Source organism: Trematomus bernacchii, unplaced genomic scaffold, assembly GCF_902827165.1.
Source record: "Trematomus bernacchii unplaced genomic scaffold, fTreBer1.1, whole genome shotgun sequence".
NCBI classification, from domain to species: Eukaryota; Metazoa; Chordata; class Actinopteri; order Perciformes; family Nototheniidae; genus Trematomus; species Trematomus bernacchii.
In genome coordinates, this window is record NW_022987582.1 from 4,393,017 (window position 1) to 4,420,545 (window position 27,529).

General features: G+C 41.3%; 1 protein-coding gene across 1 annotated transcript; it reads right to left on the reverse strand.

Moving 5' to 3' along the window:
* Positions 1-407: 407 nt before the first annotated feature.
* LOC117480466 (rap guanine nucleotide exchange factor 5-like) lies at positions 408-23,022 on the reverse strand. Its single transcript, XM_034127799.1, has 18 exons — positions 22,576-23,022; positions 18,278-18,417; positions 17,496-17,596; positions 10,288-10,366; positions 9,842-9,986; positions 9,659-9,756; positions 6,730-6,760; positions 6,431-6,509; positions 5,147-5,296; positions 4,473-4,570; positions 3,803-3,925; positions 3,141-3,319; positions 2,867-2,957; positions 2,725-2,775; positions 2,356-2,443; positions 2,138-2,202; positions 1,979-2,033; positions 408-1,595 (listed from the first exon to the last, which is right to left on the reverse strand). Exons 1-18 carry the CDS (start codon positions 22,753-22,755, stop codon positions 1,477-1,479), a joined length of 1,872 nt encoding a protein of 623 aa, XP_033983690.1. The 5' UTR covers positions 22,756-23,022; the 3' UTR covers positions 408-1,476.
* Between the last annotated feature and the right edge of the window lie 4,507 nt (positions 23,023-27,529).

Below are 27,529 nucleotides of genomic sequence, written 5' to 3' on the forward strand. Positions count from 1 at the left end.
ACTCTATTGCTCTTTACTTCACTGACAGTTAAACCCAGAAACACAAGGAAACTTATTTATCCCTTACAATTTCCAACCTTACATCTACTGAGGATAAATGAGATATTGTAAGCTGCAGCTCTGTAGCATTTGATGAAAACAGAAAACGTTGTATTGTGGGTTGTCTTTAATGTTTCTTAAAGATTGTTGCTGAGCTTTTCAAATGCTAATCTCTTTGTACCATACAGCTAGAGCGGCTATCTCAAAACCTCAACAAATCAAACACTGTCTGGGTTGCAATGTGCACTATGTTGTGTTTTAACCTGAACTTTAAAGACCAATACGGACGCGTGTCAGTATGAGTCTGCTGCTTCATTTATAACTGATTGTCCACAGCTCATCTAGATGGAGATCCTTATGCAATTAGCATCACTTTAAACAGGCGTTTTTAATGGTATATAGCAATAACATACTGTACGTGATTATGTCTCACAGACAGCCAGGACACAAAGCTTTTCCCACACATCAAAGAAATACATTTTGTATTCTTATCTAATTCACTGTTCTAAAACCATCTGAGTTGCCCCATCTCATACACTCTGGTTCAACGATAAAAAATATATGGTAAGGGAATTCTGTAAAAATACATAATGAAAATAATATATGAAAATGTTAAATATTTAACAATCATTTTCCCTAAATCTGTCCTCTTGATTCAGCTTGTTGTGCATACAGTGTACTGATTCATTACTGATGCATGTCCTGCATCTGGCAAAGAGAACATCTGGATCCTGTCTGAAGAAAACAAGTGTGTGTGTACAATATTGGACTGAGATACTCTTTGGTTGTCTCGGATAAAACAAACTGTCGCTGCCAGATCTTTAAATGGTGAAAAATACAAAAAGATGTCCAGTGTCATGAGTGAACCTGCATCTCAATCACTTCTGATGTGATTTGTGTGGGTAAAAGGCTACTAAGTGGACCTTTAAGTCAAACTCAACACCTTTTGTTTGCACCTTCATGTTCTGGGTTTTTCTTAGCAGTTGGGAAGCACTTCCATCTTCAAACGTGCTGTTATTGCAGCCTGCTGCTTCTCCACTAGGGGGAGCTGTTGTATCATTCTGAGAACAGCTCAGCCAACTTGTGCCTGTAAGAACTAAAGTAATAGCAGCAGGTTTGGTTTCGACACATGGATCAAGACCTATAGATGTCTTCCAGGCAGTTTAGTTGAAGTAGATCTGCTGGCCGTGCAGCTGGACCTGCTTTCAGGCGTTTTGAATCACTGACACTGTTATGGACCTATGCAAACACGTGTGCATTTAACCTAAGATGCTTCTGTTTCTGCTTAGTCCCATCTGTGGTGTCACTCTCCTGACTGAGCGGCCTCTGATTGCTGACTGAGTCCTGAGAGATAGATGAGACAGCGATAAATCGTTCCTTGGCAATCCGACAGTGTGGCTGACACAGTGGGGGGGGGGTGCAGTGAGAGCTGCTCTCTTAAGCACGGGGCTCCAGCCTGTGAGACAGTTCAAACAGAGTCTGCTGATTGTCGATGATATGCAGGTCGTCGATGTACGCTCGCACTTCTGCGCTGCTCTTCTGGGTGATGCCGTTACCTGGAGGGACAGGAAATGGTTTAGCTCCAAGCCAGGGCAGCATTTAAACATAATGATGTCATAGTATTGATGGCCTGGGAACAATCAAATTCTGTGAAAGGGCCATTGGAACCAACTTTTATTTCTCCTTATGACATGTTGTGGATCATAAATACTTCCCAAATTATATTTAAATCAAAATGTGATGATTGTGAACATCATGGTAAAGAGTATTTATTTGATTTTAACGATATGAGGACAGTTTATGTCAAAGCTAACAGATGTTGTCCACAGATTTGCCTTTACAAGAATGAATCTACAACATAGATTTTTAATAGTTACAAAGTAAACGTCAAAAATATTGTTAGATTTCACACCCTAAAATGAGTGATGAGAATACTGACCCATGGGATCTTTCTGACACTGCCGGATGAGTCGCACTGTCTCTGCGATCATGTGCTGGAAATAAGATAAACACCGCTCCGTTAGACATTACAAATTCAGCACTGCCTGATGTTGTCATTGCCGGAACATGAAGTGCTGTGAAGGGTTTGTGAACTCACCAGCTTTTCAAAATTAACCAGGTTATCATGAAACGTCTTGTTGCCTTCGTGAATGAACGTAATATCTAAAAAAAGGAAAGTCTTTTGTTAGTTTTCATCAACAGGTATTTGATGTGAAATGTCTGTTTGTTGCTACATGTCAAACCTGCCTGATGGAGATACTTCACAGAGCTCTCCTCTCAGGCGTGTGTAATAATGTGACAGAATAATAAGCGTACCTTTCAGTAGCAGAGGAGGGAAGGGGATCTTTGGAGCCTTCATCTTCTTGAAGGAGTCCCTGTAGGCCTTGTGGTTCAGCGAGGGATCCTGAAGACATTTTCAAAACAAATGAGTGTAATCCTCTGGGGAGGAGTGTGTGTGCCTGTGCATGCATGCTTTGTTATCTGAGTTATGGCAGCATAAGTGACTAATGATCATCTAAAACACCTGCTGTTCTGAAATGAAAAAACATCTGTTTGTTTTACCTCATACACACTGAGGCACAGGGTTGTATTCCCTAGTGCAGTGAATAAATATCAATGTTTATTCATTTCAAAACAGATATATACAGTGTGGTGTCCACACAGAGTACCATGAATTACACTTACTGTAACTGTCTCCAGTTCTGTAAACAGCTTTTTGAATTTGCCAGGCATCTTCTGTAGAGAAAATAACATGATTTTTGTTCAGAGGTTCTTCTCATAAAAGCTGGCACAGATGAAAAAAGAAGTAAAGAAGGCACATCTTTACCTCCCATGTCTGACTGAGGCGGCTAACAGCTGCAGTGGTCAGGCCCATTATAATGGCGAAGAAACAGTTGAGGTTCCTCTGTGCTTTACAGCTATAAAAGATCAATGGAGCACACAGTTCAGTGTCCTGCAGAGCAACCAAAGCCAATGCAGTTCATTGATCTACCACAGGAGGGGGCAGCATCCCCATGCAAGGCTTGGAGAAGGAATGGCCAACAGTGTGTGTGACTCACAATCAATAAGTCTTGCAGAAGGATGTGAGAACAGCTACTTACTGAGCAGCGATCTTGATGAACTTCTTGATGAGTTGGACCCGTTTGCAGAGCGTTGGGCACAGCAGCACCTCGGTCATCACCCACAGCTGGACCTCATTGCAGCGCTGCAGCAGCAGCTCCAGCGCCACCGTGTGGCTGCTGCTGCTGTGGCGACTGAAGGTGAAATACACCAGTTCTTGCTGTAAAGGAACAACATCATGAGGCAGAGCAAGCCACGGTTGAGTCCCGATGTGACATCAGTGTCACAGCGATATTTATCTCATTTTGTTTCATGTCAATTTGATCAAGAAATGTTTCCACAACAGGTTAAATGTAATAAAGGACATGTTATGTAAGCATTTTAATTCTTAAATGGCTTGAATTTTACCTTTAGCAACAAAAAATAAGCTTTTGAAATGTAGCTAGTTCTGTCACATGTGTTAGTCTGGCACATGGACATCTTGGACATGTTGTTATGGAAACACAAAATCAAATGACCTGGCCCATGACCCACCAGACTGTTCAACGTGTCACTTAGAGACTTCATGAGATAAAATAAAGGCTAAAGCTGTAAAAAGAACTTTCCAGAACATTTAAATGTCATGTGACACCTGTGTCACGGTGGGTCGTTATGGGTTAAAAGGCAGCCATTCAGGCACGAGTATTCAAGTTGTGGGACAAACCTCGTGTATTGAGGCAAAGATGGTCCAGTCAAAGTTGGTGAGAGCGACCGCCACGTCCCACGTGTTTAAACTGAGCATGCGTGCCGTCCTCTGTTGGAGCTCTGAGTTGTCGGTGAACGGGTTCTGAGGGGGGGAAATATCCAACAATATCAGGCAATGGAGTCTTGAAGCTTCTAACCTCTGCACATTATGTCATTTGCTGCTTCTGAGCTGATGTATGAATGTGTATAAATTAGCTCCACAGATTGTGAACAGTATGTCCAAGTCATAGTATTTGGGGAATCATTGGCTTAGGTATTTAACCTTTGACACAGTTCATTGTTTTCTCCTTTCACTGTCTCTTTTCCCATGGCATAGGTCTACGGCCTTGGGTATTGCTGCCATCTCACCTTAAGGAGGGGCAGCTTGGGCGCATTGTTGTTGCCAGTTTATGACCGAGCACAAGCCGCAATGAGATAGTTTATGTTCAGGGACATCTAGAGGCCCTTCTTTTCTGGTTTGGCAACCGCTGTGTCACCTCGTGGCGGCAGCACCTGTCTTGTCAAATTCTCCGGCCGTAACTCCATAATAAACCATCAGTGTTTGCCTCTCCCTGTGTCCCTCTGAGTTTCGTCTCCATTGCTTCAGAGGTTTCCATCACAATAGTATCACATTGCAGTGACATTCTTACCAGGACTTCACCCAGGTCCTTCCTGCACACATGCAGCCTCCCCACCGGCCGTAGTGAATCAGAGAAGACTCTGTCCTGAGGCTGCAGCAGGAGCCTCCCTGCAGGGGACAGATGTATCACAAAGAGCAGAACACCATTCAAAATCTGTCAGGCAGTGGCGAGAGATAAGAGTCACTGTGCCAGAATACACTCTGAGGGGGCCAGTCCCTTCAGTCACTGATAACAGAAACTGATCTTATGATACTGTACTGTAATGATTATTTCTTTTAACTGTTGTCATAGGGAAGATATCAATGCCAGCTCTATTAACTACAATCTCACATCTCTAGATTCAATATAGGAATAAAAACTCAAGCATGAATTTTTTTGAAAATCTTTCGTAATACCACAAATTTGTCTTAAACATTTACTTATAGTCAACTCCAATAAGATATGTAATAACAAGGATTTTTAGAATGACCTATTTGTTATCTATTTTGTACTGAATTGTACACTGATGGTAATTATTGCTGGAAACTATATGTGTATAAATATTGAAAACAATGTTGACATATGCAAATTCTCCCTTCCTGATCAGATTGACACCGTTGTGTAAGTTAGCGTATATGAAGCATTGTAATGGCCATAGTAAGTGTTTGTTGTGCAATATGCTGGTTGGTTAGAATAGTATTTACCCCCATTGTAAGTGACAGCCACCAGCACCAGTTCCCCGAGTGGGACGTCCATCCTCTCTGCCACGGCCTGAAGCAGCTCCTGGGCCACCACCCCGCCGTGGGCCCTCATACTCAGGAACGAGTCCATGGTGATATACACGTGACACAGCACTGTAACAGAGAGAACATTTGAGAAAACCTAAAAGCATACTGCATTCATCAAAGAGGAAGAATCATTTGTGTTGATTTGGACCCAGCATTACTAAATCAGGCTAATGGTCCTTTTTTAACGTAGTGTTGTTCACAGTATTTTTGCTACATATGGCCTCTTTGGTAACGCATTTCCTCTTGTGGTTACAGTTATGTATGAGCAATTTGTTTTAAATTGAAGGCGTTTATAGATGTTGTGTTAGCTGAGATTCTGATTGTGTGACTGTAAAAGCTTTACAAGGCTAAACTCCTGGCTGGCAGTTCACTAAAAGAAACAGAAACATAATAGTTACACACAAAATCCATCTCAAAGCAACTAATATTCCATCACAGTTTCATTATATATTTAGGCATGAACTAATAATCAGATGCTGCAGTAATACGGGTTTTCTAAATAATAACATTTTGAAACTAGATTATGACACAAAGACACAAGACTTCCTTATAATGCAGAAACATCTTAAAGATATTATATTTAAAACAATTTAGCAGGACACCTTCAGCCAGAAAGAAATCACAATTAATGAAGTCACCTTCTGCCGTCAGGAAGGAAAGGATCTAACGGGGCTGCCTCTTATTGATAAGGTGACCTTTAGCAGAGCACCGACTCCACTGCTCCAGTGTAACCACTCAACTGGAGAGGGCTGGCATTACTGGGATGGACCAAGCATACTCAATAGATTTATCTTGATGAAGGAAAAGGGTCAGTGGGGACAATTTCTTTGGTCGAAAGCAGTTTGAATGAAAATGTATTTAAAGAGAGGTCTGTATTATCCAGAAGCAGAAACCTCTAAAAAAGATCATTCATCAGCAGATAAAGTCAAACTGTCTGCATGGCTAGATTGTATTAAAAGGGGACTGTTTCTTTATTTGATTTGGGTGAACCTGGCATTTAAAATAAGCAAAAAATTACAACAATAACACAAAAGAAACTCACAAGTCATCAGTCAGGAATTTCATTTCAGAAACTTCTTGTCCCTTTCTTGGAAAGCGTCTATTGTTCTACTGTTCAGTCTAAATGTCTCGACAGATTTGGAATCAGCGTACAGTATGCTGGGAAGAATGTGTGAAGAAACACCGTGTTTTACGACTTACCTTCCTTGTTCTCCCTCTGTGTTCCTCTGGACTGGAGCCTGTTCTCTTTTAGGCTCGATTGGTGGAAAAGTGCTTTGCTCTAAAAAGAAAGGAAATCCGTGGATTTTGACATGCAGTCATATTGCCTGGGAACACTGCGGGCATTTAGCTAGAACTATAAAACAATGTGTAAAGCAGGAAATGGAACGACAATAGCTCCAACACCCTATAGAGTATGAATGGTCGGCCTGCTTTGTTTAATACAATGATTTCTGTCTTAAATATGTCGTAAAGAGGTTTCATGAGATATTTTCACTCACCTTTCTTTGAGGGGAATAGTTATCCACCGTACTGGAAAAGAAAGACAAATAAATCAGTAAAATAACAATTTTTGTCCTGTTTTATAGAAGTACAACAACACCACTTCACCAGTCTTTAATCAAGGTAAAATTAATGTAGCTACACATATACTCATTTGCAGTGTTCAGTCCATTATTCAAGATGAGTGTCAACATGAGATTAGATTGCTTTGTAGATTGTAGACCTTCCCTTGTGATCCCTTCGTTTAATCACCTTACAGTATTGTCATCAGTCAGACTCGACTAGCAAGATGGATAGGCCCGTATCCATTAGCATCCCTCTGCTTTCACTGGGCTCAGCATCACAATAGGCATGTTGGCACAAAGCCTGCCCTGAGGGATCCCCCCTCTCCGGCTAGCAGCAGGCCTGCACTAATGAAAAACCTGATTCCCACTGAATTGTCAAAACAGAGCTTGTGATCAAATTGACTCTTTTGCTACTCAAAAAAAAGTGAGCTCTGTGAAATATACCCTCCTGAGCTTTCAGAAACATGTGATTTTAGCTTCACACAAAGGCCTGATAGAAGTTTCTGCGATCAAAGTGCTGAGTGAATCTTCTTTCCATAAAAAAATACACCTTTTAGCTTTTTCGCTTGGCAGCAGATTGTCACAAAGCAGAGATCCTAGCCCTCCCCCGGAGTGAGCCTGATTGTCAAAAGCTCATAAATAGTAGATTATGTCAGTTGGTAAAACCCTCACAAAGTCCCTTCTTTAAAGGAGTGGGTGTTGAGAATCCCCCTGCATATAAACATGAATAAAGTAGGCGCCGAGTCAGGGTGATTATCTGTGCTTGGTTCTAATGGGCGGCAAGTCGGAGCATCCCCCAGGGAGGAGATCTGATTGGAGGCTGTGGCTGAGGGAGGGGAAGGGGGACACGGGTGTGGCAATGTGTCTGCTGACAGGGGGTTGTTTACACTGAAACATGTCAAAGAGAAATGTGATGCCTATTGTTATTAAATTCTAATTAAAAAACGAAAAACAGAATCAATATTCAAGACTCAACAAAATAAATTTGAGTTATGGCTATATTTAATATACAGCACATCAATAATGCACACATACAATACTGAATGTAAAAGAAGCTGACTCCTTGTCCAATGTAATGGTCAATCTATAACTTGTATAGTGCATCATTGTGTGTAAGTAAGCTTGAGTCCATGTGCGCATGTACACATGCATGTTTAAGATTCACTGACATACAGTAAGTGTGTGGCGTTGTTGCACTGAGAGAAGGGTCGATGTAATAAGCTACTGTAGGGCTTCAGCTTACACGTTTGTGGGGATTGCTATTATCTCTTTTTGACACAGATGTATTATTTTGTGGTTGTGTAAACGCTTGAGTACAATTGTATGTACTGGTTAAATAACAAGGAAAAGTCAAGTGTTAAAAAACAATAAATCCGAGGGATCAATGACACAATTGGTGTCAAAATGTGTTGTGTGGTTAGATCGTACAATTCTTTCTCCTCATGATAGCAAGCAAAACCTATACTCAGTGTATTTGCCGATACTGAGCCTTTTTTTTTTATCCGAGATACTTTTTTTTTCAGTATTGAAAATATGTATACTGTGCCGCAGGGAACTTATTGTAATCCTTTTTATACAAGGAGACATGAGGCCAGGGTTTGCCAGCTGTCAGAACAAAAATAAATCTAAGTGTGGACGTTAATGATGAGGATGTTTTAAGTTATGTTCGCATTTGATCAGTGCAGTAGGTATTTTACATGTATATGAATTTGGGGTTGTATAGCTAAAATTGTGTCCAGTTAATGAGTAGTTGAACATCCTTCTTCTCATGGCAAGTGACACATTTCAAGGAGCATGTCATTCATTCTCAAAATGTCTGTATTTCCTCAATTTTAGAGATTAATGACAAAGAGCCCGGTGACCTTCATATTTCTGTGCATAACAACCCAGAACATTGAAATTAGTCTCCAGCCTCTGAATGCATTCATTGATGAGAGGCTAAATAAAGGCACCAGGCAGAGAAGCAGCTCTTTCTTTGCACTCAGAGACCAGCGAGTGTCTCTGCTTCTTTTCAGACCTCCAACAGTCATAACCACAGTTTTAACACACCCAGACCAGATATCAATAAATGTATCAGTTTTTCCATTTTATAGATTATTTACACAAAGTGAGTTTGCCCCAACACTATAGGACACACTACCTTTAGATATCAGGAAAGCTCTCTTCACTTTACCTTTGAAATAGCTATAACCTTTCTGACACTTTTCTGGACTGTGACTTTGGGTTGTGCCTGACACAGATCAGACACACAGTGAGGTTGCAGCATAGGGAATACATTGAGATGCAAAATGCTTAATTCGATGTTATCACAACCGATGGTGAGTCTGTGTCGGTTGGGAAAAGTAGGTTCTGTTGTGTTCATTTATAGCCTCAGAGACCGAAGGGTAGAGAGCGCACTTGAGGCGAAAATGCCACATAATACTTTCTGAGATTTCGTCTTAAAAATGTAAATCTCTGCCATTGATGTAACAAAGAAAAGATAAGAACACAGTAGAAGAGAATGGAGCTCTTTTGATGGTGCTGGAAGGTTTATTGATGTATCGGTGCATGATTCACATATCAGTACTGCATTTAGACTTTTGATATGCGCTCTATGTATTTCTATTTCATCTTTTTAATATATGTTGTTGTTATATTATCAAGTGGGTCTTATTTTCCATCTCCTTTGCATTGATTATATTATGTCATTCTACCCTTGTTGTTTTGTTCATTCTGTCTAATTTACCCCATTTAAAAGCTATTTTTTCTGCGATTCTTTTATCAAAGGTGCTACTGTATGCGATGATCTTTGCTTAGTATGTATGGAATCACCCTGTGTCTCATGACCTGAAATATGAAAGAAGGTTATCATAAGGTCACTCACTGTGTGCGGTGCAGCTGGTACAGTCTCTGCAGTTCCCTCACATCCTTCTCCAGGGATGGGTGCTCATAGAGATCATCCAACACGTAACGATACAAAGTCTGGAAGGAAATGTCAATTTTCATTTCTCCAATATTAACACACCCAGTTTCCATCCTTTTCCTTTCTGAACATTATATTTCCTACCTTCATGAACAGCTTGACATGCTCGTCGTCCCTCAGGAAGTCTCTGCAGAGGGCCATCCACTGCGACACCAGGTGAAGGACTTTCTGTTTCCTCTCCACAGCCTCCTTCCTGTCCTCCTTCCCTCTGTGGCGCTTGGTGCAATAGGTGGGATTCAGTTAAGGCTTCAGCACAGATGGAGAGCGAGATCTATTTGCTGGTCAAATGCAGCATACAGTGAAGCATGTATAAAGCCAGTGTGTATGTGTGTGTGTGTGTGTGTGTGTTTGTATAAGGACAGGCGGCGGAGTGTGAACACAGCTGAGTGTAGTGGAGTAGCTTTGACTCAATAAAGCAGTCGTGTGTTTGTATAAAACACCTACGCCTGCCTTTAGCATTCACAAAAGAAGGTTATTATGTGTCGATATTTGTAATAATGTTTCTGTAATGCCCGTGTTTTTAAGGATATTGTCCCAGCAGAGCTTGACATAAATCACTGGTTGACATGAACACTGGGTAGGTCAGCAGAAAATCATCCAGTAGTGTATCTGTAAGGAGAAACACGTTATTGACAATTGACAAAAAATTCCAGGTTCGTGAACATTTTGGAAAGAAATATACGATTATATGTGATATATAATATATGACTTGTATGGTAATTGGGATATGATTCACAATATCGAAGGGAATGATCATTTTTGCATCAATATTCATGTTTTCAGTAACAGTTTTTTTTTATCGCAGATACATATATGCAGCGCCACAATATTTCATCCCATTAATTATTCAGCTTTATTTTCTAATAATATAACTTGATTTATAGATATATATTGAATAAATCCAACACACACACAGCCTCTTTAGGTTTGTGAGAGGATGCTGGTGGGCAAATACACCAGTGACCTTGACAACTGTATGATTCATGTTCGCACATACAGTATGTCTGTACTTTTAATTGAGCTGAGTGACTTTGCACCAGTTCTTCCTATTCCATTTCACTAATACTAGAAGTAGAGCTCCCTTTTTGCAGTCAAATACCAGTTAACAAGCACTAAGCAGAGACATTTCAGAGGCGAGGATAATGTGAGAGACTTTTGAATGGCACATTATTCTAAGGTGCTTGCCACACGAGGACGATAAAGGTCGTATCTGCTACAGTTCTCTATCAGATAGGCGGTTCGGCCACACGAGGCCGACACGGAAACGCAGAAAACGATAACGATAACGGGTCCCTAGGTGGGTAGATCTGCAAACGACACGCTCCGGGGGGGCAAACGGCTCCGTGTTTACGCCTATACGATCATGTCCTGAATAACGTTGAAGCAATAGCCCCGCCTCTCCCCACCTCTCCTGCTCAGAGATCAGCTGCTGGGCTCTCAGAAGAGGGGGAGGAAAAGAGAGGCTCCGTTTATTATTATTATATAGAGTCGTTATTCATTTGTTTTAAAGCTCAATAAATAACAAAGAAGACCTTTGACCGGCACTTTTCAAATTTTGTCCGGAAGATTTAAACTTTAACATGTACAGCACTTTGGCTCGACCAAAAATCGCTTTTAAATGTGCTATATAAATAAAACCTGATTTGATTTGATTTGATTTAACGGACATGTTGACTGGCGAAAAAAAAATCTAACTGAAACTCTGCTGCACGGTCCCCTCGTCCCTTGGAAGAAGCGGAGAGGTGGGTGTTTGTCATCTGCTACCGGAGAGATATACAGCAGGAGCAAACGCTTGCCTCGGGGAGGGAGAAAAAGAGCCAGAGCGTCCACAGCGGAGAATAAACAGAAGGGCAACCATGGCAACCATGCGCGGGAAGTCTTCTTCGCCCTCTTTTGTGGTAGGAGTACAGCGCCACTTACAGGCCTGGCATATGTACTACAGCGTCTCCAGCGCTTTCGAGCAGTCTCGTGTGAACGGACACGTTTCTGGTGCCTGTTGCGTGTGGACGGAATACTTTTTTGATAACGATTGCGGTCCGTTATCGTTATCATCCTTGTGTGGCTGCAGCCTAAGTGGTCAGTCTTAAATAATTGCATGTGCTGAAACCACTAAGGATTCCTCTGTTCCATTTTTGGGCCAACAAGTTCAAACAAGCCTTACTGGCCTTATCTTCAATCTCACACATTAGTCATTGCAAGCTGTATCAGAAAAGATAAGCCAATAATGTGCCAGTTGACTCTCTTCGACCTCTAATGAAGTGTACAGTATGTTTTATTTCTGACTATCTTGCAACCAGAAATAAAAGCATCCGATATTGCTTGACCATTATCCTAATGTGTTTACAAGCAACCACTGTATCCTTATGAGCTTCTTCCCAAGGTTACACATGGGAAAGTGTTTCTGTAAAAGGATTAAATCAAAGCAGGCCAAGTAGACCACCAGCTCCCCTTAAATAACATGAAATGCATTCATAGTTCATCATCAAAACACTTAATTTTTTTAACCTTGATAAACAAAGACAGAATCCCAGAATCTCTTAATAAAATGAAATAATTTGGCATTATAAGAAGCTGTAAAAATGAATTTCATAAATTGCAAAAACACTCAAAGTCAAGGCGTAAATTCAAAGACTAAGTCCAAGACATGATGCCGACCACAAGCAAAAAAGCTTTGCAAATCCTATTAAGACCAACGTCCCCTCAACCCTTGTGTAAGTGTGCCTCATATCCAGAATTGTATATTCTCCCCTTTAATTTCACACTGGCTTCCCAGGGCCTTTGTGTACGTTCTGGTCCACAGGACTCGCTGACATCATTATGCTAATCCACGCAGAGCAGCTGTGGATGCTTCACTCAATGCTTATAAGAGGTTACACACTCATACATATGTAGCTCCCATAAAGAATACAGTCACCCACCTTAACACAAAAGCCAGAATAACAACATGCAAAAGATCAGCCATCCAACCACACACCGTACTGTCACACACACACACACACACACACACACACACACACACACACACACACACACACACACACACACACACACACACACACACACACACACACACACTACATTTGAGTTGTAACAAATAATTATGAATGCTAGGACAGTGTCTTACATTAAAGGTTCCCTATTATAGTGTTTTTCATCAATATATTATAGGTCTCAGATATATACAAAACATGTCTCTGAAGTGTTTGGCTCCAAATACCAAACAGATCCTGCATTGTAGCATCCCATAATCCCCTCTGTTTCAGCCCTGTTTCAAAAGAGCTGATTCTCTGTCTGTTACTTCAGATGAAAATAAGGAGCCACTCCCCACGCCCCTCTGAGAGATATTTGGTTAAAAAGAACACAATGGTGCTCTAGGAGGAGATTCAGGTGATAAGGTGGGGGGGGGGGGGGGGTGTTACCTTGGTTGGTGATTGGCTAATGGTTACACAAGGCACAACATCGTTATGACATCATAAAGTGGCCAAAATCTGATCAGCTCGTTTTCAGACAGGTTTTTATATAAATGGATCAGGACAAAAAGTGAGAGAATCTTTTTTCCTGAAACTTTCAGAATCTCTTTACACAGAGGGGACGCATGTTTGTCTATAAAAGACATGAAAAAGTGGATTTTGCATAATAGGTCCCCTTTAAATATGAATTACATTGAATTTATTTGGCGCAGTTTGCAGATGTTTTATCTAAATTCAGCTTTTAAACAAGTGCATTTGACAGCGGCTCAGCTAAAGATTGCATATCTTTATAACAAAAAACTGATTTGTGCTTGAACGCAAACACCAGATACATATTACACAAATCACACAATCATTGTATGAACACTAGATTGCACTATCTTCAGTGGAAAGAGGCATAATATTAGAATGGTGTTGTAGCTACTTTAGTAAACATTATAATGTTATCTCAGCAGATAACATTATAATGTTATCTCAGCAGATAACATTATAATGTTATCTCAGCAGATAAACTTTAACCCGAGAGGCCCACACTGATTGTGTGCCAAACACAGCTGGGTCCGTGAGGTGACAGCGAGATCAACAATAATGGAAGTCTGGAGGTGATAAACTAGCCCACCCATAGCTTAAAGCTGGAGCCACACGAGGACGATAACGCAAACGGACCGCAATCGTTATCAAAAATGTCTTCCGTCCACACGCAACAGGCACCAGAAACGTGTCGGTTCACACGAGACCGCTCGAAAGCGCTGGAGACGCTGTAGTACATATGCCAGGCCTGTAAGTGGCGCTGTAGTCCTGCCACAAAAGCAGCGAAGAAGACTTCCCGCGCATGGTTGCCATGGTTGCCCTTCTGTTTATTCTCCGCTGTGGACGCTCTGGCTCTTTTTCTCCCTCCCCGAGGCAAGCGTTTGCTCCTGCTGCTGTAATTCTCTCCGGTTAGTCCACCAGCAGATAAAAAACACCCACCTCTCCGCCTCTTCCAAGGGACGAGGGGACCGTGCAGCAGAGTTTCAGTTAGATTTTTTTTCGCCGGTCAACATGTCCGTTAAAGTTTAAATCTTCCGGACAAAATTAGAAAAGTGCTGGTTAAAGGTCTTCTTTGTTATTTATTGAGCTTTAAAACAAATGAATAACGACTCTATATAAGAATAAAAAACGGAGCCTCTCTTTTCCTCCCTCTCTTCTGAGAGCCCAGCAGCTGATCTCTGAGCAGGAGAGGTGGGGAGAGGCGGGGCTATTGCTTCAACGTTACCTTTAAAAAAAAAACCTTACCTTTTACACACACACACACACACACACACACACACACACACACACACACACACACACACACACACACACACACACACACACACACACACACACACACACACACACACACACACACACACGTATTTGTGTATTCTCTCCAAGCTATCTAGACTGAAACACTTCATACCACTCCCCAGGCTGAACACTGCAAGTTTTTTGAAGTTGGAAAAACAGAATAAATATTTAATCTCACATCCTAGTCATATTCTCAAATTTCTTCTTGTGAACACAGCAGAAAAATCAGGGGATTTCCAGAGGAGTATTTTCAATCCAAACAGTTTGGCAGAAGATGTGTTGACCCAAAAACATTTATGCATGAATTGTGCTGTATAAATACCATTTAATGGTCTGTTTGGCTGATTTGTAACCACTTTAGTGGTTTTTGTTTCAGTTAGCATCAGTTGGGGATGTAGAGACATCTGAATCCTATTCCTCACTGCTGTTTAGAAGTCTGTACTAGTTCATATATAACACAGAATCATGCTTCTACTCAAGCAAAATACATTTAGTATAATTTTCCAAAGAATTGCAAAATGGACTCATTGATTTAGCTTGCCAATCTCCTGTAAAATCAATCAATCTGTCAATCTACCTGCCAATCTTTTTCGTATTACAATAAGTGCTCGTAAAATTGATCATTGCATCCTTTGAAATAAGCATGTTAATGTGTCACTTAATGGCCCAGTCAGCACCAGAAGACATCCGATTGATGTAAAAGCCTTAAATCTTAATGATAGTCTGCATCTAGAAATGCTAATATTATATCCGCTCATTTAATGCAATGTTTTCTTCCCTAAACAAATAAAATAAAGCATCAGCATCTCTGCGCACGGTGCAGCAGTAAAAGAGCTGGCATATCCTCTCATTAAACACACAAATATGTTATTCAGAGCTGGCACTGTTTAGATTCTGTGCTCAGCAAGAATCAATAGCTGCACTGAGAGGTTGGGCACAGAGAAGAAGGACACACTGGATGCTACCCACAATGCTAGCCCACATAAGGAAACACTAGCATATACTGTAAGAGCCATAGCCTACTGAGGTTTGCTTCTCCTCAAACATGCCTGTGGTGCTTCCAGAAAAGTGCCTTCTCCTGCAGAAACCTTGCCTGCATTGTGTGTTAATGGTGAGTACAAAGCTGAGCATGTGCTACCATGATGAGCTGTAATTGGCTTTCTAATGTGCTGTACAGCATGTAAGTCATAAACAACATCAATCACCTGCTGCAGCCATCAGTCATGTTGCTGCACGCTCTCTCTGGAGAGGCCCAAACACGGCAGCTTTGTAGATGTTGAAATAAATCTCTTTTTGATGAAATCAAGGATCTCATGGTATCTAGGTCTGGTGCGCTGAATCTCCAAGGGCACACGTAGCAGTAGCACTAGAGCATACAGAGCTTCAGTATTACCAGAGAGAGAGAGAAAGAGCCAAGGCCAGCACGAAGTCAGACTATTAAACCTCACTGAGTGCAGATCAATTGCTGTTCGGGACTCAGTTCATTCCTTCTCCTCCTCAGGTCTCCTGCTCTTTGACCCTGGGATATCGCTCAGCTTCCTGCTCTGGTCAGCAGCTCCCCATGGATTCTTCATTTGAATACACTTTCTGCAATGTGAGCTAATGGTGAATGATTCATCAACTACACACTACCTGCTGAACACAAAGCTTACAGTGAAAATGCGTACTACATTTTAAAAGGGAGTTCTTACCCCCCTGTCCGCTCATGTACTTGCATGTCTTACTTTATATTAAGGCTGCATATAACAATTACTTTCATCATCAAATACTCTAACCATTATTTTCTAAATTAATCGACTGGTCTACAAAGTAGTTTCAAGTCCATCCTAGTTTCTGAAAGCGGAATGTGATGTGTTTAATGTCTTGTTCTGCCGGTTCAAAAGCAAAAGATATCCACTTGAATATGATGTAAAACAAAGAAAAGCAGGATATCCCAATATTTGAGAGGCTGAAAACTGCATTTTATGCAATTTTTTGGCATGAAAACTAAAATAGTTTGTTAAAATGATTTTCTGTCGAATGCATAACTGATTAGTGAGCAAGTCTTTGCATCTCTACTGTATATCAGTATAAAAGACTGAATTATAGCGATAAAAATGCAATTCAACATATAACATAAATCTCCTTTGCAAATGCACCGTCCTCCAGCTGCAGGCCCTTCTCCCCAGAGGACATTTAGATCAATTTCATTCACTTCCTCATCAGAATGAGTAATGATCTCTGGTACTGGGTTAGGCTGCGTCAATCTCGGTAAGAGATCATCTGTGACCATTTTCAATAAAAAATCTGCATCTCCTTTTTCTTCCCTCCTCGTTCCCCCTTTTCTCCAACATACATGTTTCTCCCTTCCCTTTAGTGTTTTTGTTCCTCTGCTAGTCCTACTGTGGTGCGACTCTCAATCATAATTTCTCCTCTGACAATCTTTCCAGCTCAATCAGCTGAGTCTCCTCTGCCTTGGCAACAGTGTCACATTATCATGTACCTGCTGGGATGAGAGGAAATGTGTTCATTTGTCGCCGCTGTGAGGCTCGACTGCATTTCACAGTCTGATTCGGCATTACTCAAAGGATATGAGCAACGTTTATCTCTGTTATAGGCTTTTAAATGGCTTAAACTTGCCATTCTGGGATTGATAGCACATGATTAACCCAGTGTTATTGCCCTGAGGGGGCTGCTGTCCCAGCTCCTCTGTGAGAGAGAGGGATGAAGAGGGGAGAGAGTGAAACGGAAAGTCATGCATGTCTTTTCTCTTCGATATGTCTAACAAACAGAAATATCATTGGACCTGGGGAAACACATACATTTAACAATGACACAGTATAATCAAAAAGTTGTCGAACCACTCCTTTTTTTAAATGTCTGCTCTCTAAAAAACAAGAAGAAATGTGACTAAACACAGTAAGGACAACAATAATGAGAAAAAGGACTTGCATGCTCACCTGACTCTTTGCCCTGGGATGTCCCCTGGTCTTCTTCTAGTGTCAGGTCATTCAGCAAGTGCTCCAGGATCTTCTCTGGGGTCCCTGAGACCACCACGAACCTGTCAGACACAACAGAGTCAGTGGAAGAGTCCTCGTCGATGGAGGACAGAGAGCGGCTGCTGCTCCATTCCTCCTCTCCCTCCGTCCCCTCATCGTCTATGTATCGGAAGTAGGGGACGTCAAAGGTGGGCATTGTCAGCGGCTCTGCCCGGCTGGTGCTGTCGTTGCTGCTCTCCTCAGAACCTTCCTCATCATCCTCGTCCTCCTCCTGCTCGACCAGGGCAGCGTGCAGCAGCCTGCCCTCCTCCTGCCGCAGGTTCGGGGGCTGTGGCCGAGATCCCATCCTTGCCGAGTCCCGGTGCCCTCACACAGGCAATGTTGCAGTGGTTACTGCTGCGTGCCCCTTTCACCCATCCATCCATCCATCCACCTGCAGCTGCCACAGCCCGGAGTCCAGTGCTGTGTGATCCTTCGAACACTCTGAGGTATCCCGCTGTGTTCACGGCTGGAAAAAGCTCCTGGATGACTTTGAATGGGAGGCAGCCAGCGGAGCTCTGCCTCACAGTCCCATGCTGCTCACTTATACAGATTTAATGTAGTCATTTATGTGTTGGGAGTTGTGATGTAAGCATGCCTGTGTGAGTGAGTGTGTGATCCACAGAGACGGAGAGAGAGACTGATGAGAGGGAGAGAAACAGATAGTGAGAGAGGGAGGGAGGGAGGGGACTGGAGAGGCTTACCTCCTGTTCCTCGCCTCCTCTCTCCCCCCTCCCCTCGCCGATGCAGAGAGGGTTGGCTGCTCTGGCGATATTCTCTGGAGAACCAGCACATCGCGGCCCCTCTCCCTCAGACACACGCGGACTGCCTCGTCACTCTGGGGCTGGTCAGAGAGAGAAGAGGTGAGGGAGTGTGTTATCACCAAGGAGATTCCCCTCTTTTTTCTCCCACTCACACAAATCACCACTGATTTCCATCATAATACTCTGTCAAAGCCCTGCACTGTAAATGAAAGAGAATTTCCATAAATCATTATTCAATCCTTATCGGCGGAGCCCATTCAGGGATTTACATAAAAGACTCGCACGCATTTTAATTACAAATACCAAAAAGCCTATTAAATCATGGGTGGTGTCCAGAGACAATCTGTTTCCAGCTGTCAAAGGGTTAAACTCTGGTAACACTGGTTTAGAGCAGGGCAGCAACTACCAATTGTTTTCATTATTGATTCATCTGCAGATAATGTTTTCAATTAATTAATTATTGCTGAGTCTTGGACACGTACGAAAATGGACAGCACATAACATAGCCTGTTATGTTTTCAGCGTGTTGTTTTATTTGACCAAAAGTCAAAATAACCAAAAATGTTTAGTTTAGAAAATAATGATGAATAAGGAAAGAATATTATTTGACCATGAAAATGGTTGTCAATTATGTTTCTGTCAGTCGTCTCATCCATGAATCCACGTATAGTTTGAGTTTAAGAGGTGAGTTTCAACAGAGTTGGTCTTGAACCACCATGCAGTGCAATAAATGATAAATTCATCATCATCATGTTGCCAACCGTCTCCCACCCTCCGTTTCACACTCTCACTTTCTTTCTCTGTTAGTCACACAATGTCCCCTAATCATAATGTTTGTTTGATATGTTGATGCAACACTGTTTACCTTAGACTTTAACTAATATTTTCAACATACTCGTTTAAATATAACTTTCTTTAAGCACACAATTAGAAAGATTGTTTTTGCAGCATCTTTGAAGTATAGAGATGGCTGGTAGCTGCTTGACAGTCGAGGGTCTGGACCAGAGATATTGGTCTTAATGAGGAGTTCACTGTATGGTGCACGCACATGCATCCTTCCTCAGCTAACCCCCCCTTCACCCCCACTCTCTTTGGCCATCAGTCAATGCAACACAAGCCTCTGTGCATGCAATTAGCCGGGCAGACAGACTGAAAGTGGTTGCAGTTTTCTGCCCTAATTGCCGTTTGCAGAGAAGCACACAGGACCCTTTAGCCAAGCATGACTTCCCGGCACATTAACACTTATCTGGGATCTGTGGACATGCATATATAAATACATACACAGACAAATGCATTGACAAAACATGCAAGCAAACAACTATAATTTCTTAACTGTGTACATCACTGAGTAGACCAATTTTTAACATTAATATTATAGTCCCCCAGTGGCCTCTTTAAACAGAAGAGAGGTTTTCAAAGCCTCAGGAAGAACCATTTATGTAAATATGTGCGGGCAGTTTTTTAAGTGCTGTGATTTATGATGTGAGTTTAAATGTCTGCTAATGTGACAACTTATGAATTACATTAAATTAATGTTATGTTAATATGAGATGCACTTGTGAAAGTACTTTCATGTACTGATAGGAGTATCCTGTGTATCCTTGCCAAAGGCGGTAATGTCCTGTCACAGGATCAGTATGATGTAAGGTTAGGGGCATGACGGAAATCACAGAACTAGAACATTCCCAGAAAGGAAAGCCTGCGCTGATTAGCTTCCTGGTTCTTTGGAAAACACATTGGTGGTTTTATCTTTATCACGATGTGACGTTCACAGTGTGTTCTTACTGCAGCTTCATCAAAGGCCGCTGTGTTTGTCTGACTAAGTGCGACATCAAAGCAAGCTGAATTATTTCCTATAATTAACAGCAGTGTCTCAGTGTACTGTTTACGGGTCAAACAGCAAACAAACCTTTCCTGACAATGAATTATTGATCAGGCCTCCACTGCAGGCCACTGCTCAGTCGGCACTAGGCTTTGTGGTTACCAGTGCCCCAGCAAAAAAACATAATCAGGCTTCTAGAGTGGATGCTTATAATGAGATAAAGTGCCAGGCTACAGCGTTCTCACATTAGCCTGTTGGTGACCTCGACTCACATTCACCACCAAAGTCCTCCCAACATGGACACCGTCAGCTGAAGAGTAAACACTACTTATCAGGCCTCTGCACAAAGTCATGTCCCGCCAAACGGTTTGTCTCTTTCAGGGTTCCAGATGCATACCGCTGGCTGGAGGGAAACTTTCTGTCTGCACGTCTCAATGCTGCTGCGGCACGTCTAGCACGCATGGTATGGAACACTTAAAGGGAACTGGAAGGCATCAGTTCAGACAGGGCGCAGATTTGTACAAAATTAGACTCAAGGAATAGCGTGGATCACACAGAATGGGAATATGAGGAGTACAAAGGATTCATACATCAGCATTGTTTTCAAAGGAGCCTTTGATGCAGATGCACTTCATTATCTCCAATTATAATTAGCAGAAATTCCTGTGTTTAGCTTTGATAAAATATTGTAAAGAATTGTATGTCCATGTTATGTAAAATATGTAAACATAAGCTTTTTGAGGCTTCATGAATGGAAGAGTAGCTGTATGTTCTAATCATATGGATAGAGCAAAGAAAAGTAATGTTATGTTGGGTGTAAGAAAAGTGCGCAACAGATGATCACGCACAACTCCAGTATCTACCCCTGAATAATTGAATACAGTGGTAATTTAATATGAGAAAAGAACAAGTGATTCCTAAAATCAAAACTGGTATCTTTAACATTTAAACCCAACGGGATTTTGCAGCAAAATTAATAATGAATAGATACATGTTATTTTTTCATATTTAAGGACATAGCGTAACAATCATGATGTTCCTGCGCCAGAATCTCTCACACATTTGAACAGTTGTGCAGTCTACCGTATATTAAGCATCCCTCTTTCCACCAGCTGGGATTAACTGACTTCTAAGCTCTTTAAGGTCTGGGTTTAGATATTTATATGAGTCACATGTTTTACAGTATATGCATTGTAGCATCATTGGATTACTTTAAACCATTTTATAATCTAGAAACACCAGGATATACTCTCACATCATCTAAATATTTCTATTTGATGTCAAGTATTAAAAGTCAGCTTATCTGGCCATTACCACTAACATTACATAAGTGACTCATACATGTCATTGGTGTACTGCTTTGTATTCACAGTATGAAAAACTTGGCACAATACATGTTTCTAAAACAAAAACGGTAAATCAGATTGTTGTATTATGTAGCACTAGCATTTGATCATATGCAGATTGGCAGTGCCTACTGTAAGTCTAAACAAAAGGTTCCTATATGCAATAAGAACATTGATAAGAAGATCTAGCCTTGTGGAAAGGTCAGAGACCCAATGTACTGGAATCCACCCTAAATCCACACAATGTCTTGGCATGGTGGTCTGGCAACTTGCGTCAACTTTTCCTGCCATTGTTGCTCAGTTCAGCACACAGCTGGCAGGAAGGGAGAAGCTGAGCCCACCCTGAGGTCAGCCAATCACAAGTGTCCTAGGCAGCCAACTGGCAGGTGATGTAATGTTTTTTTTAAACTGCGCAGGCTGAACTGAACATTCAGTACCTGAACTTACGTTTTCAAGGATGCTGCCATACTGAAAGAGACAAATTGCACTCTAAAAGTTTGTAAAGTGTCTGTAATGACATTGCAACTGTGAAAGGCCAAGCCAATGTTGAATTTAATGGATACAGTGCATCTGGTAAGTCAATTTTATGCATATGAACACAATCTACGATGCAATATTCTGTAATGAAGTATTCTATATACAGTTTATTGCAGTAGTCTGGAGACTTTTTTTTGGTATATTCATTTGAATAAAGGATTTTTGTAGTCTGGAGAGAATCTTAATGACAACATACATCTTCAGAGAAAGCAGAGACACTATAGGCATGTATGGAGGCCAATAAAAACAGACAACAAAATGAAAAGTGGTTTGATGGATGGAACACTGCAGGGAGTGTGAGAAACGATGCTTGGGATGCTCACAGAACAGCAGCATAAACACCACACTAAGTAAAAAGGGATGATGTCACGGAATATTTAAGGATGAAGCATGCTAATTCAGTGTTAATAATGACATAAAAAGGACTAAGAAGATAAGCAGTTTGTCAAATTGTTCTCACGGTAACAAAGCCAAAAATAGCTATACATGAGAAAGGTACATTCTGAATGCAGCAGGATTGTTGTGTATCTCACCTCACTTGTCCTCTCCGGGCCCTTGCTGTGGTTCTGCAGGAAGCGGCAGCCATCCTTGGCCAGTCTCTGGACCATCTCCAGTCGGGACAGATCCTCCTTATCATGCAGGATACACATGCTCCCCGGCTGCAGTGCAGGGGATGCGGAGAACATGTACTTCAGGCCACAGTCCCACGACATCGCCGGCGACCTACTACAGGCTGCACACCAGAGAAAAAAACAGTAGGGCTCCTGCCTCTGAGCTATAACTACTCTGAAAAAGAGTAGAGTGTAGAGCCAAAAAATGTGTGTATTTGTGTTTCTGTGTATGCTGCCCAGGTGAGTTCTAATGTCATTGCAGCCAAAGTCAATCCCGGTCGCTGTAGCTGAGAGGCACACGCAGAAAAGGTATCCAGGTATCTCTCTGTGCTTGGCTTCACTAAATGACAGTTCCCCTCTCTCTGTCCTTCCCTTGTTTTTCACTGCTGGGGAGGGGAGTGAGGTATGAACACAGTGGACTCAGGAAACATCTGGTGAGCTGGACAGCCCAAAAAAGGAAGTTTCACAATCTCACGAAAGCAAAGGGGAGAGTGTAGATTCAGGATTGGGCAGGGAGGGACATTACATTGGAAGGTCAAACACTTGTTAGGGTGGAGACGTATGACGTGTGAGGAGGTTTTAGGTCACTCAGGCACAAGCACTAAAACAATACATTACTGTTCTGTTTTCAGTCTTTAAAATGTCAGAAAAAGTGTCCATTAAAGGCTCCCAAATATCAAGGCATGTCCAAGTAAAAGTCAACTTTAATGTCAATCTTTCAGTTTGTGTGTACAGACAGAGAGATCGAAATAACGTTTCCAACAATCCCGAATACAAAAATGGTATTACACTGATTATTTCTTCCACAAATACGAACCCAGACTAATTTATTAATTAGGTCAACCCACCACAGTTAAATGTCACATTTAAAAAGGTGGAACCAAATTATTCTTGATGTTAAAAAATTGATTCATTCCCTAATCAAATAGCTTCCTTTAGCTGATCAACTAACCAATTCATTGAAACTCTATTTCAGCAGAATAACACAGCTACAGTAAAGCCTTGCAGGTACCAATGGAGTTTTTATTCCTAGTGATGCTATAGTAAAGCTTTGTTGAGCTGTCCCCTTACTGTTGTATCTAATCTGCGTCGTGCACAAAGCGTCCCTTCTTATTAAAGATCACCGACTTGTCAGACACTTGCTAATTAAATGAAGATGGTCACCAGCGTGATCCTACACATATTGATGAAGGTAAAGCAAGGACATTAATCCTTCCTATGAAGACTTTATCTGTTAGCGTTATATCTTTTCCCCTCTGTCAGCACAGCAGTGTGATGCTTGACTGGGTCCTTCCAAAGCCTTTCAATTGTGCTGCTGGTCTAAACTGCTGACACAGCAAACTGCAGAATGAGAAAAGGTCCCCCATCTCTAGGTGGTGCGTCTTTTTCATGTGAGGTTAAGACCCATAATTCTACTTTGCTCTTATCTGATTGGGAAAATGCCCATTGCCCTCATATGCACTATTTGCATTCATAATTTCAGTTAAATAATGAAATCCCTAAATTCTTTTTTGGCAATTATTCATTACAGCTGGGGTCTCTATATTCAGAATGCACTGATAAAGCCTCTTCATCCTTTGCTACTTCAACAGCCTAATAAAATAGGCTTAGAATAATCCTCAGCTTATTGGTTATACAAAACTGACTTCATTGAGAAATGAAATTCATTTTACCACATCATTGATTTGAACATGTGTAGCTTGTAGACCTAGCCACTGTCCTATATCTTACTGTATACAAGCAGAAGGATATTCTATACCTTTTCACTATGCTATGGAAAGGAAATTGTTGGCCTTGAATTTCTAAAAAACAACCTTCTTTCCTTCTCTGTTCCTTAGTGAGACAACGCCAGGAAGACAACTCTAGCTTTAATGTGCTACCACTGACCCATTTTCTCAAGTAAATTAATTGCAAAGTGAGAATGCCTACAGTCAGACTTTTTAGCAAGCTCGCTCTAACACAGCCGTCTTTAACCAGGGACTCCCATGACAACCATGGGGAGGTACATGGTTACTGTAGGCCTGTGGCACGGCAATAGAGGGAAAAACTGATGAAACTCTACTGAGCCTGTTGCAGTACACACTTTACAAAATAACACTACAACTTCACAATCTCAAAAAATGAAAGAAGTTACTCAACACCAGAAACAATGACATCACCACATGTGTATGAATTATGACTAGAATCCTTGTTTTCTGCACTTATACATTACTAAAGCACAAATTAAATTAGACAAAAACAGAAAAGTGATACATGAGCTTCCTTTCAGACTTGGAAGTTAATTTGTAGGGACCACATGAGGACAGTATGAGTATTAAAACATAAAAGCATGCTGTCTCCTACAGGAACATCTGTGGTTTTTTAAAGGTAATAAACCCTACTTTAAGAAGACGCACTATAAAAAGTATCGAAAACACACTAACTGCCATTTTTAGATTATTCAAATTCCTTATTATCCAATTTAAATCAGGAACATTTAATCTACGACACAATAAATAAAATATGGTTTTAACCTGGTTTCTATATATTTGGACTCTTTTTATGACATGCATTTATTGACAGAATAGCCTGTACATTAAACTAAAGCAGTCTAAAAACTAGCATTCCAACAAATTATCCTATTTCACGTGGTGTAATGTTCTGCCATTCACTGAATATTTGTATATTCAAAATCTACATAACAGTAAATTGTTGATGCATTTGGAAATGTCACTATCACCTCAGTATCATCAATGCATCTTGTGCCAACCATAGACTTAACACAAATTGTTTTCTTTGTTTACAAACGATTATTTTAAAACAAATCAAAACTAATGTCACTTCCGGTTATCGTCTTTGACACCCAGGTAAACACATTATACTCCTAACTGTTTAACAGCCTGATTATCGTTTCCAACAAGGATCAATAAAGAACAATGACGGTTATATGAACTCAAAACATTGGTAAGTCTTGGCTTTTGAGAAAATCGTTATCCCTGTCCCTGTGACTGATGTAGGCCTAGTAGTTGACTAGTAAGTTAATTATAACCATGCTAAGCTAGCGTTAGCATTAGCAGAGAGTAGCAGACAGTGGTAGCATGCGTCACACCTGGACAACTGAACTGACACTTAAAGTACATCCCAGCTACAAATACAATATTACCAATGAATGTTGTTAATACTTTTGTGAGGTTGCTTACTTACTTTGTTCTTGCTTTTAGTTCTTGAACTTGTACAGTATTTGTTGTATGATTTCTGTTGCGTGGTGCTGCTACTACAATGGGAGGGCGCTATTGAGCACAGTATAGATTTATGTCTATGAATCCCAAATCGGTGTTACCTATGGGATTTCCTCCATCATTCTTAGTAATATTTAAATAATAAAACCCTCAATTTCTTCTTGACCGGTGGTGGAAAGTCATGGCTAACGATGTCATTGTGGTGAGGTATTTGTACTTTACTTGAAGGTAGTGTAGGTAATTCACTTCAGAAACACTTTTTGTTATATTCCATGGAATGCTCTTGACATCCCGATAGCAATGAATACATTAAATGCTTTGACAATAAATATATACAAATATTTCATCTGTGGAAGCCGTGGCGCTGTAAAAAGCACGACCAATTATCTGAGCCGACCCGGCCGGTCAGCCTTCCATCTAGTGCACAAACTTATCTCGTGCCCTCATTGGTCATGTGCGTGTTCGTGTGTGTTGGAGGAGGGGCTCTGTAAGGAAGGCCCAATCCCAAACCACGCCCTACACCCTACCCCTACCTTTATATATACAGTCTATGACCCCTACACACTACCCCTACGTTTGCGCGTTCGCGCGGATGGTCCACCACATTAAGTGCTGTTCCAAATCAACGAGTGTGGAGGAGGAGTGGGTTATCAAGCCCTCAAACAGCGAGTCTTCATCGGTGCTGACCATGGTGCTGACTGGAGACCAGTCTCTACCTGACCGATCTCAACGATGTGTGTGTCCGTCAGGAAACATGCTGTTTACAAGTAGTTCCAGCAAACATCCACTGATAAATTGCGATGTTAACAACCTCATGATAACCTCATATTTGTTTAACTTAGGATCATTTCCTGTTTCTGCCGGAGAGAGGGGAGTTTGTCCCAAAGCTTGCCGCTGTATTTACTCCCTCCATCTGACAGGAGGGAGCCTCGTTGAGCTGCGAGTGTCACTCCACGCAGTTCACGGGAGTGTGTAGGGGTAGGGTGTAGGGCGTGGTTTGGGATTGGGCCTCCGTTTTGCTTAGGAACCTTCCTAGTGAAATGACCCGGAAGTACCTCAGTGGCAGCCATGATAAGAGCCGTTCAAATTCTCTAGTCTAGATGAAAGGAAAGGAGGTTTCAAACTTCCTTTATAACCTCCTTTAGCTTAGGAACCACTGGACCTTCCTTTACGACAGAAAAGGAGAAAATGCTGCCCCACAATGCCTTGCGGCCGCAGCATTTGCCGTCACACAACAGTCGGCCGTTCACGGAAACAACCGATTATGACCGAGAAATTATATCATGAAAGTTACGGTGCTTATTAAGCATTTTAAAACGTATGTGGTAACTTGCCAAAGTGCTTTGTTTTGAACGTTCAGTATTATAATCAAAAAGAGAAATATGAACGTTAGTTTTTACTGAAATGATCAAATAAAGTCAACATTTCACAGTATTTACTGAGCTGTGTGGGGTTTGTTAAACTTTTAAAAGATGTTTGAATGGTGATATACACAGTGATAGATGTTAAGGACTAACGTTTATAATAAATACATTTGTATTTATTTTAAGATCTTTTCATACAATAATACGTATTGGGATCATTTGTATTAAAGGTAGGGTAGGTAAGAATGGAGAAACCAGCTCGAGTGCGCTAGAATTTGAAAGTACCCGCAGCCG

What these genes read in the sequence shown, in the direction of transcription:
- LOC117480466 (XM_034127799.1), bottom strand. Translation starts at nt 22,755, where the DNA reads ATGTCGTGGGACTGTGGCCTGAAGTACATGTTCTCCGCATCCCCTGCA. An exon ending in TGTCAAGCTCTGCTGGGACA is followed by an intron (nt 9,987 to 10,287) that starts ATATCCTTAAAA and finishes ACTGAATCCCAC; the next exon opens with CTATTGCACCAAGCGCCACA. An exon ending in TGGTTAATTTTGAAAAGCTG is followed by an intron (nt 2,034 to 2,137) that starts GTGAGTTCACAA and finishes TCTTATTTCCAG; the next exon opens with CACATGATCGCAGAGACAGT.